This window comes from Cryptomeria japonica, chromosome 6 (genome assembly GCF_030272615.1).
Source record: "Cryptomeria japonica chromosome 6, Sugi_1.0, whole genome shotgun sequence".
NCBI lineage: Eukaryota > Viridiplantae > Streptophyta > Pinopsida > Cupressales > Cupressaceae > Cryptomeria > Cryptomeria japonica.
In genome coordinates, this window is record NC_081410.1 from 201,487,539 (window position 1) to 201,505,509 (window position 17,971).

Sequence of the window (17,971 nt, forward strand, 5' to 3'; positions counted from 1 at the left end):
ATGAAAATGAATATAAGGCCAACTCCTTTTCTGCATCATCCATGGCTAGAGCATTAGGACATACCTCAACTAACTTTCCTAGTATGATTGGCACAGGAACTCCATTTCCATGCCTGTGTCTGAATGTCTTCGCATAAGCTGCCAACTGTCTAGCCACCTCAAGTAACACTATTCTGTCTGTCGGATATCTCGGCAACATGTAGGGAGGTGAAGGACATCCGTGAACTCTAATATATGTAAACTTCTGAAATTGGATGAACCAAGCACCGTACCTCTTTACAAGCTCTTGTGCATCTTGAGATAGCCGATTGTGAATCCCGCCTTACAATGTCCTGGTGATGTTCATCGTGAAGGTATCATTGACCAACTTGTAGTCACTTCGTGGAGGATGATGCAAATGAACATAGGAATCACAAACTCTGACTTTCCCGGGCCCTCTTCTGATCACTCCTCTGTGAGGTAGTCCTGCATATTCAAAACTCCCGATCAAGGCATATATGATGTATGAACTCATGTGGAAAGACTTGGTAGCCTTTAGTCTTCTTAACTGCACGTCCAAGCAATGGCTAATCATTCTAGCCCAATGAATTGTTCCTTTTCCTTGAACTATCACTTGGATGAAGTAGAACATCCACTTCTCAAAATAGAAGGCTTGAGGAGCCCCTGTAACTCGGTTGAGTAATGTTATCAAATCTCTGTACTCCTCCTGGAAGTCGATCCTATGTGGTGTGTTCGGAATCTTGCTCAAGCGAGGACGACTCTTGAGTAACCAATTCTTGTTGATGATGCTCAAGCAAGTGTCTGGATCATCTTCGTACATGGACCTGGCTCCTTCTAAGCTTTTATAGATCATATCTCTGTGCTCCGGAAGATGGAAAGCCTCACTTATAGCCTCCTCTGAAAGGTAAGCCAAAGTGTTTCCTTCCTTGGACACGATCGATCTTGATTGTGGATCATAATGGCGAGCACACTCGATCATCAACTCATGGCACTGGATTGCTGGAGGGAAGCCGACTGCCTTGATAATGCCACTTTCAATTATTCTCCTTGCGACAGGTGATGGCTTGCCAATGTAAGGGACCTCTCGAAACTTCTTCGTACTGAAGTTTCCCAAGTTGGTATCTCCAATGTTGCTCCATTTCGACACGATCTTGGTCTCCAATTCTTCGTTCTTTTGATCTTCCTTCATGAGGGCTGGACGACTGGTAGATGCTCCTGCCTTTGGGGTCGCCATCGTGACACCTACACAACATTTCATAATGAGTAACAGATTTCGCAATGTAGAAATATAGATTAAAATTTAAATTTAGGAAACTTCATGATAAATCCTTAAATTATCATTTCCTAAATATAACGATGCAATTCAGAATTCAAGATTCTAAATTCAAATTCAAAATTGAGGCTAGGACGATTCAAAATTCAAAATTTGGACAAGGGAGATCTTGCCATACCTTTCTTGAGAACTAACTCTAAAAAGAGATGCAAAAATTAAGGAAGTTTGCTAGGCAAAAATGGAGATCGAAGTCTTCAACGTGAGCTTCCTCTAGCAAATGCGCCTCCTTCATCAACTTCACCACCTTGGGTCTTCGACGCCTTGAGGGAAACTCGCTCCACCTCTAACCTCTAACAAAGTTCGCACTCTTCCTTGGATTGAAATTTCACTCTTCTCCTTGGATCAAAATTCGCACTTTCTATTGCTCCTCTCCAAATCGCATATGAACAATGATTGAATGATGGATTAAAATGTTTCAAAATACCCTTCTTATATGGGCGCTCATCTCTTTAATTGCCCATAGGCCGACTTAGAAAATAAGGCAAATAATAAACAAAATTTAAATAAAAAGGAGGTCGACTTTTGTAAAAGACATTAAAATAGTATCCCCAAGCGCTCTCCCTTTTTATTTAATTTAATAATTAATTAATTTAAATGCCTTTGTAATTAATAATTTTGATTTTTTTTAAAAGGCTAAATTAATTATTAAATGCCTTATGCGCTAGTTTTAAATGCCAATTTAATTAAATATTTCAAAGTTTTTATCGAATTTAGCATTTAATGTATTTCAAAAAAATTATTGGTGCCTAGGCATGGGAGGAATTTGGGACTTTAATCAAATTCGCTCTGGTCCCTGGGAGAGGGACAGGAGCGCCCATGCATTTTGGTCCTCCATCTTTCATTCTTCACGTTTGAAACTTCATCCTCTACGTCCAAAATGGGGTTCTGGCTTGGTATTTTGAGTTTAACCTATTCCATGTTTGGAATGAATGCCTTTTAAACCATTTTCGCCCTGGTCCCTTGGTGAGGGACAGGAGCGATTTTTGCTTTTCCTCCTTGGCCCTTGTCTTTTAAATCGTCAAATCAACTTGTGAGGGCAATTGATGATCCTTGTTTGTTCTACGCATGCCAAACTTGTCTCTCCAAGACCAAATGAGCCCTCCTAAGGATTTTTCGCCCTGGTCCTTGACTGAAGGACAGGAGCGAATTTTGCATTTGAGCTCAAAATTGTTGATTCTTGAGGTTAATTCCACGTTCATCGTCCTTCGAAAGTCATTTTTGACCTTGTGTAACCTTGCCTTGACGTAACTTTTGAAGGAAATGGTTGATTCTGTAGAAATCGCCCTGGTCCTCTAGTGAAGGACAGGAGCAATTTTGTATTTATGGCACAAATCCTTAATCATATTAACATCGAATTTTCTTCAAGGCGTAAAACATTGTTTCTTACTCCATCTTTAACGTTTGAAACGAAAGAGGCATTTAAAAATTAGGCATACTTGACTATTTCGCTCTGGTCCCTTGGTGAGGGACAGGAGCGCCTTGGCCATCACTCGTCCAGTCTTGCGGTCTTTGCAACTTTGTTTTCCTTTAAAGTATTCCCAATATCGACTCCATCATGTGCCTTGGCTTGGATTCACCTAAATTTGGCGGAATAGACTTGATAATACATTTTTCGCCCTGGTCCCTGGGAGAGGGACAGGAGCGCTTTGGGCAAAATAGGTCTCACTTGTGCTTTGCAATCTTCAAATTTATCTTCAATAGAGTGATTACGCCTTCCTTTACTCATCCCAAACGTAAAACTTACTTCACCTTCGCCCAAAATTTGTCTTTTGAGAAAATCGCTCTGGTCCCTGGGAGAGGGACAGGAGCTATCTTTGAAATTCGCCTTGGTCCCTGAGAGAGGGACAGGAGCGAACTTGTCATCTTAGCATATTTCCTTGCTTGCCAATTACTTCAAATTATATTCAATGGACAAAACATGCCCTCCTTGATCTCCTCGAATCAAAAAATTGTCTTGGCCCTGCAAGGACAGTGCAACTTTGAGAAACAAGCTCCGGTCCTTCAATGAGGGACAGGAGCGATTTTTGTCCTTAAGGTCAAATGTTCAACTTTTATTGCAAACGACTAAGTCTAGAAACTCCATTATGTTGATTTCATCCCTTATTGCGTCCCTGACGCTTCAATTTGATCAACTAAGGCCAAAAATGCCCTAAGTAAGCCATTTCGCCCTGGTCCCTGGGAGAGGGACAGGAGCGATTTGGCCTTAAACCTTAAAAAACTTGCCATTTTGAGTCTCAAAAAATCTTCCAAATCTTCAATTCATGCTCGATTATATCTCCTGGCGACCCTGCACAAGACAAATGAAACAAGTCAATAACCGAGATGCATAAAATACCAATTTCGCCCTAGTCCCTGGGAGAGGGACAGGAGCGATTTTGCCTCTATAGGCCAAAATATCAAGAATTTAGGCTTTCAATCACTTCACAAGGCATAATTAGGTCATCTCCAAGGCCAGGGGTCAATTATCAAACCTTCCAAAATTTGGTCAAAATTCACCCGGACAAATTTGCACAATTCCATCATTAACACTAGGTAAAATTTGAACTTGCTTTCAAAATTCCGACTGGACCTAGACAGACTCATCTTATTTCAAAATTGCAACCCTCAGGAGGAGGCTTAATAATCTTTCAAAATTTGACTGGACTGCTGCTTGAAAATATCAACAGGAAACTCCTAAGGCTTTACCCTAGTCTAGACGACTCACTCACTTACCCAAAACCCTAAAAGCAGAGAGAAGAACAGGCAAAACCGGGCAAAAAAGAGGGGGTCCCCATTTTAATGGGGCGATTTGTGAAATGGTCACAACAAACAGTTATGTCCAACTACCGGATAGACTCAAATTGAAGCCAAATAGTGGCAGGTAGTTGAAATTGTGGTTGAATGGATGAGTGAGAATTTAATGGGCATGGGTTAGGGCTGCTAGTTTCTGGAAGGCAGATCAGGACCCTTGGATGCAGTTAATCCTAGCCTTTGGTTCGTATTGTAAAAACTATAAAAGGCAGAGGCCTTTCTTTTGTAAAGGATTAGATGGTTAGATAGTTAGAGATTGTTAGATAGTTAGACTCTGGTGTGAGAGTTAGATTTTAGAGTTAGAATAGGTTAGATTTTAAGCAGTAGCATAAAGATGCTGCAGAAATTGTTGTAATATGCAGCTGAAATCAATATATAGACATTGATTTGGTGTTTATTGTCTTGTTTTCATCCTGTTTGCATGGTTTCTCTCAGCATTTTAGATAGATCTTTCTATTTTGGTTGTGCAGGTATTTGATAGATTCAGGCTCATACCATTGAGGATATAATGATTGTGTATCCGTTTGTATGGTTAACCTGAGCCTTCGATTGTGCTTAGTTCAATTGTAGGTGTCCGTTTGAGCTGCACTAGAATTGGGTGCTTAGCCTTGTGTCTCCAATCTGAAAATCTTCCGAGTCCCTTTGAAGATTGCACCGTTCCTGCAAGGTTGTGAGCTATTCTGGCCAAGCAGGAATTGGTTATGTTGAATCCGTCTACCCGCATACCTGTGTTGTTAGTTTTAGATCTCCTAACCTTTCCTTTTTCTCTTTATTGCGTAATTTGAGAATCACAGCAGACCAACTTGTTGCAAATCGTAAGTCCCCTTGTGCCCCCAGCAAATCACATCGACCACTGAGTAATCCCGCAATCAAGACCTGACAATCAAAACCTTGAGGTCGTCCCCTTTGATCAAACGTAAGAAATAGCATTAGGGATTTCCTTATCTCAAGAGAGGATAGGATACTCAGCGAGTTTATTCTATTCTACGTTGGCCGTATGGAGTTTGCTGCAATGCGATTTCAGACACGTCAACAGGTAATATCTATGGATATGCCATAATGGTGGATATTATGTGAGGTGATATCTACGGATAAGCCATAATGGTGGATATTACTTGAGGAGATATCTATGGTGGATATCACGTGAGGTGATATCCGTGGATAAGCCATAATGGTGGACATCACATGAAGTGCTGTCTATGGATATGCCTTAATGTTTGTTAGCACAGTGAGGTGATACCTATGTGACTCAGATCTTGATTAAGATTCCTCCCTAGCTAAGAGGGAGTGTTGGAAAAAAATATCGTCGATCAGTAATCCACTAATCTGACCGAGTCAACTTAGTTCACTAATTAATATACATTGTATTATGTATATGAATCAACTATTATATGATTTGATTCTATGAGATAATTAATATGAATCGATTAATATATGAATCGATTCTATGTAATGCTTAATATATATGAATTGGTTAATATATAAATCAGTTCTATGTTATGATTAAATATGAATTGACTCTTTGTTAAAACGTGTTAACTAACTTAGTCTTTTAGACGTGTTAATGCTTGACCGTTCTAAGTGGGTGGAGACGTGTTGGTTAGAGACATGCTGTTTGGAACAGGCATCATGTTAAGTATATGAGTTCGATATTTCCCTTCCATTAGATCATCGATCTCAGCATAAGATAGAAGCATATAACATTCGGTCCCACATTCTACGAATCAGATTTGTCCAGCACCAATAGCAGATCATGTCCTCTATTCTGCAGATTCTCTATCATCTCCTAGTCAGCATTACACAATCAACAATCAGTCTGAATTCCTCCTTTGTGCCGTGATTCTTCTGTTTACCAGCAGATCATCATTGATAGGGCAGATTGAACTCATAGTTTGAACTGTATTGATACTATCCTAAGAAGCGAAACTAGTTCATTGGCAAATAATTTTGTAAACATAATCTGATCTCCAAACTCAACAAGACATTCTAATTCTTCTTATACAAACCATAAACTCGGTCTGTAATAATACTTTGGAATGTCACATCAGACCCCCTTCGTGATGGGTAATTGGAATCTATATCAGAATTCATAATAGACTTCTCTGGGAACAGTATTTACATCAGACTTTATTACATAAGGAAGGTTATATATTACTGTCGATTACAACATTTCACATTCATATAAGAAGCACCTTACTAATCTAATTAAAATTATTCTTAGATTATCCAAGCATTGTAGAAGTATTATGGATTGTTCTCTCTTACTTAATGTTGATGTATTTGTTATGCACTTCGGACATAGAATAAAATACCAGATATTCTATCCTCTATTGAACAAGGAAACCTTGAATGTGAAACTTTGTGATCAATCAAGGTGACCCCAATGTTTACAATGCGAATGATCGACTTTGAAATATGGATAGACTCAGGTTATAGATTTGATATGCTGGTTCACACAAAGGGACTTATGCAATTGTTCTAGGATTCTATCAATTCTTTTCCACAAAATGACTTATGATTTTGCAATGAGGCTCTTTAACTAAATCTATGAAATCTTTTCGGAATAAAATACAAAAAGGCGACAAGTTTAGGAATCTAATCTATCTCAATGCAAGAAATTATTGATAATTTAGTGAAACTAAATCAAGCTTTGGTTCACCATTAGAAACAACTATGCAAAGATGATGCAATCTTCTAAGGAAATATAAATGATTTTCAAATTTCCCACACACATTAACACCAAAGGACAATGCGAATCAATGAGTGTAAAGCAATTGAAGTTAAGCTTTAATGGAGTTCAGTCTAACCATGCATTGCAACTTGCAATCAACACATTCCAAATAGTATGAACATGTAGGTTTCACCATGAAAAACAACAATATCTTCTATTCAACTAAGTACTTGATGTAAATAACTCTTAATATAACTCGAGAAATAGGAAACCATGCTAACACCCAAAACAATACATAGGCTCACCAAGCTTCAATGAGTTTGTACTTATTCCAGCAGTATCTTTGCAACAATTTTAAAAAAGTCTCTTGCTACAAATGAAATGAGAAAGCCTTATATAGAGCTCTTATTACAAATGAAGGGCCCAAATTGATTTGAGATCAACGAAACAATGAAATCAATTTGTGAGCTAGCACTGATGGTATTTGTGTATAAATTACATCTAGATACAATACAATTGAATGCTTTGTCATTTAGAAACCTTTGCTTTTCAAAGATAAGAACTCTCGTATTCTTATCGAGAGTAGCTTTTCCCAGGTATAAATTTCTGCCTTGCTCAGTCCAAGCCTATTCTTAGTCATCTGAACAACATTGTTTGAAGCTCACGTAGCCCCTACTAACCTACTTTCTAATATCTAGAATGTATTTCCATTCATCATTTTCTAGATAGTCTTCTCAAGTACCCTTATTTATTTTGCTCATATAGTGCCAAGGGAATTAAGCTATATGACTCTTGAAAAAGATTCATAGTACACAATTTGTATGGTAGAACTAAGGGGTCTTATATATAATTTTATCCGTTTGTTTGTTAATTTATTTTTAACCTTTTTTGGCTCCCTCCAAAATTTTTCTTTTCATTTTATATTTATTCCAATGTATGAGATTTGCTTTTTAATTTTTAATTTGTCCTTCCTATTTGATATTTTTGTTTTTCTCCTCTACTTTTCCCCCATTTCAACTTATTTTCTACTTTTACCTCCATTTCATGTGGACTCATTCAGCATGAGTATGGTCCTTTCTAACACTCATTAGTTCAACATGTATTTGTGTACTCCAGTTTTAATTTTTTATGATATTACTAAACTGAGTCATACCTTTGTTGTTTTCATTGTCTTCCAATGTTTGCCAAGTGTCTTAAACTTGGTTTTTTGGCTATTGATACCAAGTTATTGCTTCCTCTTGTATAGATAGATTTGCTAGAGGATTATGTATTGTTCACCAAACTCTGGATGGTTGTGGTGTAGAGGAACTTGTTAAATTGTCTCTCTTTGGCTTTTTGGACAAATTGGTTATATCTTGTTCGTTCCACTATGATTGAGTGTTTTGCCATAAACATTTGGTGAAGACTCAAGTCTCAGAGCCACTTCTTTCAAAAGTAGGAATGGGCTTTTATCAAATAAATTTTGGTATTCTTCTGTAAGTTCATTTGAATCTTCAATCACTCATCTCTAGAAAGTTGACCAAGGTTAACATCTCTCAAAAGGAGATCAAAGTTGACATACCCAAAATGTAGGATGAAATATAGCAAATGTAATCAAAGTTAAGTATATACCATTTTCCATATATTTTAATCAATCTTTCTAGTGGATTGAAAAAGTACAAATTTAATTCAAAATGTGTACTTGGTACTACATTTCCACCCTTTTTCTTATCATTGTCCATAACTTTCTCACTCAATTCGACATTTCCAATCTCCTCTCAATCTATCACATTCATTGCTTCTTGGGCCTCTTTTGTCACCTTTAAATTTTCAATATGGAACTATTTACAAAATATTCTATCATGGTTCTATCTAAATTCTCTAGCTTTATTGACCTATTGGATAATTGATCTTGAATTGGTGTAGTGGCATGACTTTAAACTTACCCGTCTTCATTTTATTGTCAGCTATATTTTATTATTGACTATTTCTGCTTAAAGTTCATTCTTTGGAGGAGTTATTGTGTCAGTGCCCCGTATTCTTTTTTCGTGTAGTTTGTTCAAATGAAGGAGTCTCTTTGGGACTTTTGTTATTGCACTATCTATTTTTTATAGCAACCCTTAGATTGGGTACAATGTAGTACCATTGCCTCTTGTTAACTGTTAATACAATAGTTGAAAAGCTGTGTGTTGGATAGTTACTTTGAATGTTCTTCGACAGGCCCATAGTTTTGTGCATAGAAGCATTAATCTGCAAAAACTCCCAATCAGTTGCGATTAATCAGCAATCGAGAAGGCTGGTGACTTTTTCCTCAAAAAATTGCAATAAATCGGTCAACGTTTTTTTGCCGATTTTCAACAGTTTTTTTCACAATTGATCGCGGAAAAATTGCTGCTCACCACAAAACTTTAAAACAACACGAAAAACATTTGAAAACGTGAAAAAACAGGTCGCTCATTCTTGTAAATGGTGCACGAGGGGTTGTGTTAATGCATTGAGCTCCTAAGGTTTGGTCGACGACAGAAGAAGGGTTTATACATCATTGCAGCCAGGTTGAGGGTGAGGACATGAGGAAGCCATTGACAGCTAGGTCGAGTTACATTTACAACCAGGTTTTTGTAGTTTTTTTTCCCTAATTCAATCAAAATTTCTTTTATTAAAAATTTGTATGTTAATGCATATTAAAATTTATCTAAAAATGTTTTAGAGAAATTCTATTAAAATTTTATACGTTTAAAATCGATTAATAAATTTTATCAGAAAGATTTGTTTTTTTTATATTTTTTTGTTTATCAAAAGATTTTGTTTATTTTTGTTTATCACAAGTTCTTTTCTGTATATAGATTTTCGTTAAAAAAAATACAGTAGAATTTATTTCATATTTCTATTATATACTAAAAAATATAAACAAACTTATTAACGTTTGTTTATAATTTTTAATATTTAATAAGAAAAATAAAATAATTTCTGTGATCATTATTTTTTTGTATTTTCCTACCAAAGCCATTTACATCGTCATTATTTTTTTGTATTTTTTGTAACTTTTTTGTACCAATATTGTGTACAAGAATACAATTTTTAGCATATCAAGGCAATTTTCCTTCTGTATATGATGTGAAATTTGCATGGCTGGAATGTTGAAATCTCAATGAGATTCTAGTCCTTTAATGTTTACATTTTGATGCTAGATCATGTACAAATAAAAAACAGAAAGATCTAGCATCGAATTTCAAGGTTGATTGGATCAGAATCTCATTGAGATCTCAACATTCCAGCCATGCAAATTTCACATCCCATGCTTAAAATTGTATTCATATCATAGTACAAGAATACTTGTTTTGTTGTGTGTGTATATGTGTATCATAAATCTAATTGATTAGTTTTTGTCTATATTTGAAGTTAATTTGAAATGAAATGAAATATAATTTCATATCTTGGAAGGAAGGGGTTGTTGCTTGCTGCCCAAGGTAGAGCTACCAAAACATACAAGGGGTTGGGTTGGTTTTGTGTTTTGTTTTTTACCACTGTTTAAACTCCAAACACTAGACCTGCAATTGCATTTTGTCTTTAAAAACTTACAAGTTACAACTTACAATGTAATTCAATTCTGTAGGCCATAGAAAATATTTATATCTATATACTGGTTACAACTTTGCAGCTTAATTAACAACTTTAAACTCTAAACATTGTTTGGTACAATATCTCTATGCTATGGAAATGCCCTTAAATATTAAAAAAAGTAGTTTTTGACTGCTTTTCTGCAATTTTTTAACATTTTTTCATGAATCCGATTTTTTCCCAATTTTTCAAAAAATCTTATATTTTTGTTTTACCCATTAATTCCCCAAACGATTAATTCTGCTATGATTTTGCGGGCATACATACCTCCCAATTTGTATTTTAAATCTCACATGATTATGGATAATTGAGATAAGTACCTTATTTGTTGATTCTATTTGGTTGTTTGCTCTTGGGTGGTACGGGCTAGAGAGTATAAAGGATCTTGAATTTTCTCATCATTAGTTTGGTTAGATGGTTGATGAAATAACATCCTCTATTACTTGTTATTTTTATTGGAATATCAAAAATTGTATCTTCTCATAGATAAACTTTTCTATACTTAATGTTGTATTATCAGGTAAGGCTCACACTTCTACCCACTTCATTGGCACTCTATTGCCAGTACAATGTATTTACGCTTATGTAGCTAACTATACTTGAGAGGACTTATAATTACCAATCCCCACCATTCAAATAGTTTTTGCAGTTGGGAGGGTGAGAGTGGCATGAAAGCCCTTTTTAGCCGCTTCTCTACTCTATGGCATGTATCACATCTAACTACCTACTCCCTTGCATCTGTACGGAGTGTTGGCCACCACATTTCATTTGGACCCATTTGTTTGCCTGCCAATCCTTCATGTACCTCTTCCAACACTAGTTACCTCTTTCTCCATCACACATCTTCTTAGTATGTACTTTGGGCCCATTTTATATAGGAATCTGTTGTTCAATTGAAATGCTTTGGCTTTAAGTGCTTGTTTCCTTCGCCTAGTGGCATATCCTTAGGGAATGATAATGTTGAAAGGTATCGTGCAATGTTCTCATACCATGGTTGTAGTGCGGCTATCTAAAGTAATTGAGTGTTGAGAAAATCTTCATTTATACCTTTTGAGGGGCTCTCCTAACTTGGATTTTGAGAATTAATTTGCTATTACATGTCTTTTCTCTGGCTGAACAATTATTGTACAAGTAAATTCCAAAAGCAATAGTAAACATCTACTTACCCAGCCTTGGATGATTGGTTTGTTTACTAGTTACCTCAACACTTGATGTTCCACATAGAATGTAAATGGTGTTGCCAACAAATAGTGTCAAAAATTTTGCACTATGCGTACTATATCCTATGCTTCTCTTTCTGTGGTGCTATAGTTGTAATCTGCATTTGACAATATGACTTGTGAAGAAGATCTGGTGATAATCCTTTGAGGCCCTTCTTGTGTTAGTGTGGCACCAATAGTAAAGTTAGATGCATCGACATGTACATTGAACTCTTCATCCTAGTTTGGGTTTGCTAAAATGGGATAACTAATCAGTCGTACCATTATTTCATTGAAAGATTTCTTTTGCTCCCTTGACTATGTGAATGACACCCCTCTACTTGTGAGCATGTCGAATGGATGTTAGATTTGAGAAAAGTTCTTGATAAATCATTGATAGCAGCCAATATGGTCCAAATAATGAACTTTCTCTCGTGATATCTTTTCGAGTTTCCATCTCCATGATTACCTTATTTGATGCAAAAATAAAAAACACAATCTAATCCAGAAATTCAGCATAGACTAATTACGATTTGTTTTCAATCTAGTGTTGTAAACAATACGTTCAAGGAGTTTTCCTTGTGATACCATTAAGCAACACTTCTTTGGATTGAAGGCTAGTTGTGTTGATCTACATCGTTCCATGCACTCAACCGATGCTTTTAGATTTTTTTCTTGGTTGTTGTAGATTGACTAGTCCTTGGAGAATGCCTTGGAATTTCTTACGGGCATTTGATCAAACTGATGGAGGATTATTCTTTAGAATGTTATAGGAGTGTTGCATAGGTTGAATGACATTTTGGTATAGGCATATACTCCATCTTCTACTACCAAGCTGGTGTTGAATTTTTATTCTTCAGCTATACTTATCTGGTTGTACCTAGAGGATTTGTTAATGAAGGAGTAGATCTCATGCTCTTCTACTTCTTCGAGAATAGAACATGTGAATAGGCTTGGAAATGGATCCTTAATAGTCACCACATTAAGGCTTTAGAAATCTGCACATTCTGATTTGCTTGGATTTCCTCTTCAATGAAATAATATGGCTGATGTTTGGTCATGATTTCCACTTTGAATATGATTCTTGCTTCTAATATTTTTTATTAATTTCTTCTTGAACTTTGGCTGCATAGTTTTGTTTCTTCCTATAGGGTCTTGTAGTTATTGTCTGTTCTCTAGGTACGGTGGCAATTGGCAATCCTTTGAGGTCTTTGTAAGTCCATGTGAAGACATCCTTATACTCCAAGAAAATTTTGAATGTTGCTGTCTTGAGCACTAGATTCTAATTCTCACTCACCATTATGACTTTTGAAGTACTTTCCTCTCCCAAAATTTCTTTCTTGGTTGTAAGTTCTTCATATTTTATTTTCTTATTTCCTTCAAATTTATATGTAGGAGTTTCATCTAGACTTGCATTCTCCATGCTCTGGTGGAAGTGTATGACTTGTTGGTGTTGAATGGTTCTCTTCCACATTTTTTTACCTTTCTCCTCCTCCCCAATTTCCAAGATTTGTATCATGTTACATTCTAGTTGAAATAACTTTCAATCTTCTGATTCCCAGTGGAATAATCTGTTAACATTCTTGTGTTTGTCTTGCTTCTTGTTGTAAATCTCTGCTATGATTTCATTATCATTCCGTAGTAGCTCAAACTCCTCTTCAATAGATTTTTTAATGTTTCCCAAGAAGTTTTGGAAACCGGGTCAATCTCAGTGTTCTAATTAATATCTATGCTCCTTAGAGTTGGTTGGAAGGACCGTAACCAATAAGATCTCTCATCCAGACCATTTGTGGAAGGTAAAGTGGTTTGGAGGTCCACTTCTTTATTCCTTTTGCAGTTTTCCTACTGTATATGACAACTATTGGATGCCTCTAAGATCTCTCTAATGCCTTTGACAATAGGATGAGGCTTCCAAGTGTCCATATCTCTGTCATGAAACTGTATGGCAATGCTGCTGACATTTTTGATTCGGTCTTTAAAATTAAATTTTCAACATGGCTACTTTCCACTTGGATTGCCTCAACTGCTTTGTAATTCAACATCAACATCCCAAGGGAATAGGAAGACCAAAGAGATTGGATGACCATCATAATCTCTACATATTTCCCCTGCCATGAAGGGCCTGTTTACATCTGGATGCCTTATCTCTGTTCAGTTTGCACTTAGCCTATGTAAGGGGTTCCTATTTGATATCTCTATTTGCTATATGGTGATCCCATCCTTGAGCAGTGTTTTTCGTCATACAATCTCTAACAGTTTGATGTCTTAAAGAGTGTAAATGGAGCAGCGATTAGAGGTTATTTTAAACAGCCCTGTCTCTTCTTTGTCTTACTTTTGCATATGCATGCTCAATATTTAGGCCATTTCCTTATCATGGGAAAGATTATTAAATTTATAACATGTCTCAGTACATGGAGCTCATGTATCCTCTCTTTGTATTCTAAAATGTCACTTAACTTTCTAATTGATAATTTGTCAACGCTTTTTATCGTATCAAATTTTCATTTTAAGGTCATAATTGTTTGCTTGACATTTCTTAAAATATTATTATTTATATTATTTAGCTGGAATGTAATTTGTGTTACTAAATCATTGATTGGCCAATCTCACATAGGGCCAAATTACTAAGTTTGGATATGAACTATGTATAATTTGTCCATCTGCCATGTACCAAAGTCTATAAGGCATAATAGTCACATACAAATGATCTGCAGGACATGCTCCATATATAATTTAAATCATAGATGCATGAGTTTCTCTTTCTTATATTTATTGTTTAACTGACACTGAAACGAGTAATTTCAATGCAATGACATGATGGACTGCCATAGCCTAGGATCAAAATGTTGAAAATCATATTGAGTATGGATAATACAAAATGTGTGAGCATGCAAACTTTTTTGTTTTGTATTAGAAATGAAGGGAAGGGTCCCCGCAAGATAATTACTAGGTAGTTGAATGTGATTGATTTGTAAACTGTGCTTTGGGCGGGTCATGAGCCTTCATACTGATTATTTGGTTGAATTGGAATAATGCTGTCATGTCCCCACCTTAACTACACTTTCCACGCTGTCCTAAGATGAGTTCAGATATAATTAATTCAAGAAATGTCTTCATTGCAATAAGAAACAATTCGTTTACAAAATAGAAGAAAGTTAGTGGCAGACCAGCTCTGACGCATGTCAGAACTGTCTGCCTTTGCGGCTGTAATACCCCTTCATTAATATCATTAATACTTAATCAAATCAACGATGCTCTTATGTTATTTTTGCAATTATTATATTAATTGTATTAGTTGTGTGACTAATTATTACCGTTAAAATATTTATGAGTGATCACTACCGATAATTAGTTGTTGCTATATAAAAAGGGCATCATTACCCTCAGCAAAGCGATTCATTAGGAAAAGGAACAAGAAGTACAATCTACATAAGACATATCCATTGGGACACAACTAACCCCTTCAAAAACATATAAGAAGGGAATCCCTATTATTCCAAGAGGGGTGAAGAAGGAAATGGTGATATTTTGGGGTTTACGTATTGATTGCTGAACAAGCATTTGACTTACAGCCTGTTTCCAAGTAGGGAACATTACACAGACACAACAATTAAATGTCATCACTATATTGACAAAGAGAAGACTGGAACATAAGTATACAGTCATATTAGAAACAACAGAAAGGAGTGCAGAAAACCAGAATCATATTCCAGATACAGCAACATTGTGAGGGCAGATCAAGATCACATTGTGCTTACAGTTATCCTGAACTGGGCATATTACATGTAACTAAGAATATTCTTCAGAGACAGCGATATATTGGAGGATAGATCAGAGACATCATATATATATATATATATATATATATATATATATGTTTCATGGTGCTTCCCTGATGGGAAGGGCAAGAAATGTGTGGACACAATTCGAGGATGGCAAGGGAGTAGAGGCCTTTTTATAATGACGGTATTAGAAGACAATTAAAAAATTAGGACAATATAAATAGAGGAAATTTAAACTGTTTGTATTATAAAGTATTCATCATATTTATTAAAGAAACATATTACATAACATTAGAGTTGACTTGAGAAATTCATTGAGATTCAATGCGTAGATTAATAAAATTTCATTATTTTCATTGTCAACATGCATATATTACAAGTACACCAAAAGACCCAAAGAGTATAACAACAAAATGACAAAAAGGTAGAACACATCAACTAGATCTCCCACTGTTGCACCTGATCTTCATCTGGAAATTCTGCATCAGAATTCTGTCTCACATTTTCAAATGTTGGAATTCAACAATAAAACTGCTGTGAAATTCTGAAAAGCTAAATTCAAAAGGATAAATATGTCATACTCTGTAATCAAATAGAAGCTCAAACAGCTGCATGAATTGTAATGTTCCTAACATGAATATGTACATTTGAATTTGATACACTAAAACTTGCATTTGTGCTTTACTTCAAAATCAAAACCTTGGAGAACTACTTTGGCAAATAAAGTAACTGTAAACAGATGATCCAGTTCAAAAAAAGTGCCGCAGATTTTCCCCTCCACAATACAAATCGTATTGTCATTACATTTACTTAACAAAGGGCATACAAATTATAATCATTCTTTTATTTGGCATAGTTGACCAAAACCAGGGCCTCTTTAACAAAATTTACATTATTTGTGCAATGCAGAAGAGGATGGTAAACCTGCTTCCTTGTATTGAATTGAATGGAGAGGAAAATCCATCATCTTAAACTTTAAAGGGAATTGGTAATGCTTCTTAAAGGCCTCAAATCTTTGCACTCTGACAAAAAAACTGAAGTGTTCCAACAGAGGAAAAATCTACTGCTTGATTGCATTATAATTAGGATTCATGGGGTTTTCATGTGTGAATGGGTTTGATGTATACAAGAAATAACATTCAGAATTCATAGGGTGACATATGGCTTTCCGTGGACTCTGCTCCATATCCTTGATGTTTATGGGGCTTGCTCATGTACATGAAATGTGTTGGGAATAAGGTTGGCCAGAAAAGACCCAGGGATGCATCCCCAAGTAAAATAGGTGTGGAAGGATCACATATTAGCAAGTAATGAATTAGCCTATTGTCTAAAAAGAACTCCAAACAATTTATGACTGTTCACTGGTATTGACTTCTCTAAAATTTTCTAATTCCTGGAAAAAAATGTGGAATGTTGTGTAGTACTTATATTTTCTGCGTTGCATTTTCTGTCAAAACTTTCTTTCTTATTGCTATGTAAATTTATTGATTGAAAAGTTTTGGCAAATGTGATTTGCATTTTGCATGGACAAGTATTAACATTATTTGACGTCTGCAAATGCTTAACTCATGAGATGGGTCTCATTCCTTGCTATGAGAAATGCTGCTAAGAAAAATAATTTATTCTGCATGCAGATTTCGAAATCTGTGAACAAAATCATGGAGACAAAAATGCTCACCGATGAGTTAAAAAGTCTTGATGGTGTTAAGAACAGTAAGCCAAGTGATTACAGAAGGCATGCTGTCTTCGAAGCAAGGAATAATCCAACGGATTCCGATACAACTTCTACTTCTGAAGAGGTACACTGTCTGATGCGTAATTCAGAGCATGTTTAGATAAAATCTTTAAAAAATATGGTACAAAAAAGTGTTCTTGCACCAGGTACTGGCAAAAGCTATGAGATAAGAGTACATAATATAAACAAATATCATCTGACATGCAAGTGTTCCCAATATAATTATAAATATAATAACCATAAAATAATTTATGAAGAGACAACTTATATTAATGGTTGTATAACTATCATACCATGTGTTAAGTGCAACAGGCAGTTCATGCAGATGGTGGAGTCTTGGCCCCATGTTCATTTTTGACTAAAGGTTTGTCTCCCTGGTTTGGCTATTGTAAGACATACTGTTAAAACTCTATAATACATAAATGCTTGTTGAAGTGCAAAACATCAGGAATGGTTGATAGCTCCTTAATAAAAATTGATACAGGCCAAAAAGGCAAGATATGTGAACACCAGAATGGAAGAGTTATTGGATCTTGGGTAACCCCAAATGCATATGGTGGGAACTACAACAAAATACAAAACAAATAGAAAATAATATCATGTAAAGCCTGCTTCCTAACCTGTTTAGTAGGGTGGACCATTAGCGTATTCAGTTGGATTCCCGTAGGCTAATGAGTTAGGGTTAGGGGACTTTGGAGGAGATTGATCTAGCGGGATGTTATTATTAGATGATTATTTGGGTTTTGACAGTTAAGATGAGCATAATGCCTTTTTTTGGAGTAATTTCGGATGAGGTTCCACTTTCCCCATATTTTCTATTTTTAGTAAGTCAGTTTTGGGCATCGACTGAGCTAGTTGTCACAA

General features: G+C 35.7%; 1 protein-coding gene across 2 annotated transcripts in view; it reads left to right on the plus strand.

Annotated features, from left to right (window-relative positions):
- Nucleotides 1-17,971, plus strand: part of LOC131069856 (DNA-directed RNA polymerase V subunit 1) — a 250,483-nt gene that overhangs the window by 38,226 nt on the left and 194,286 nt on the right. For both annotated transcript variants that reach the window (XM_058005436.2, XM_058005437.2), the window contains one exon: nt 17,007-17,171. In XM_058005436.2, coding sequence (XP_057861419.2) covers nt 17,007-17,171 — 165 coding nt within the window. The remainder of the gene's footprint in view (nt 1-17,006; nt 17,172-17,971) is intronic.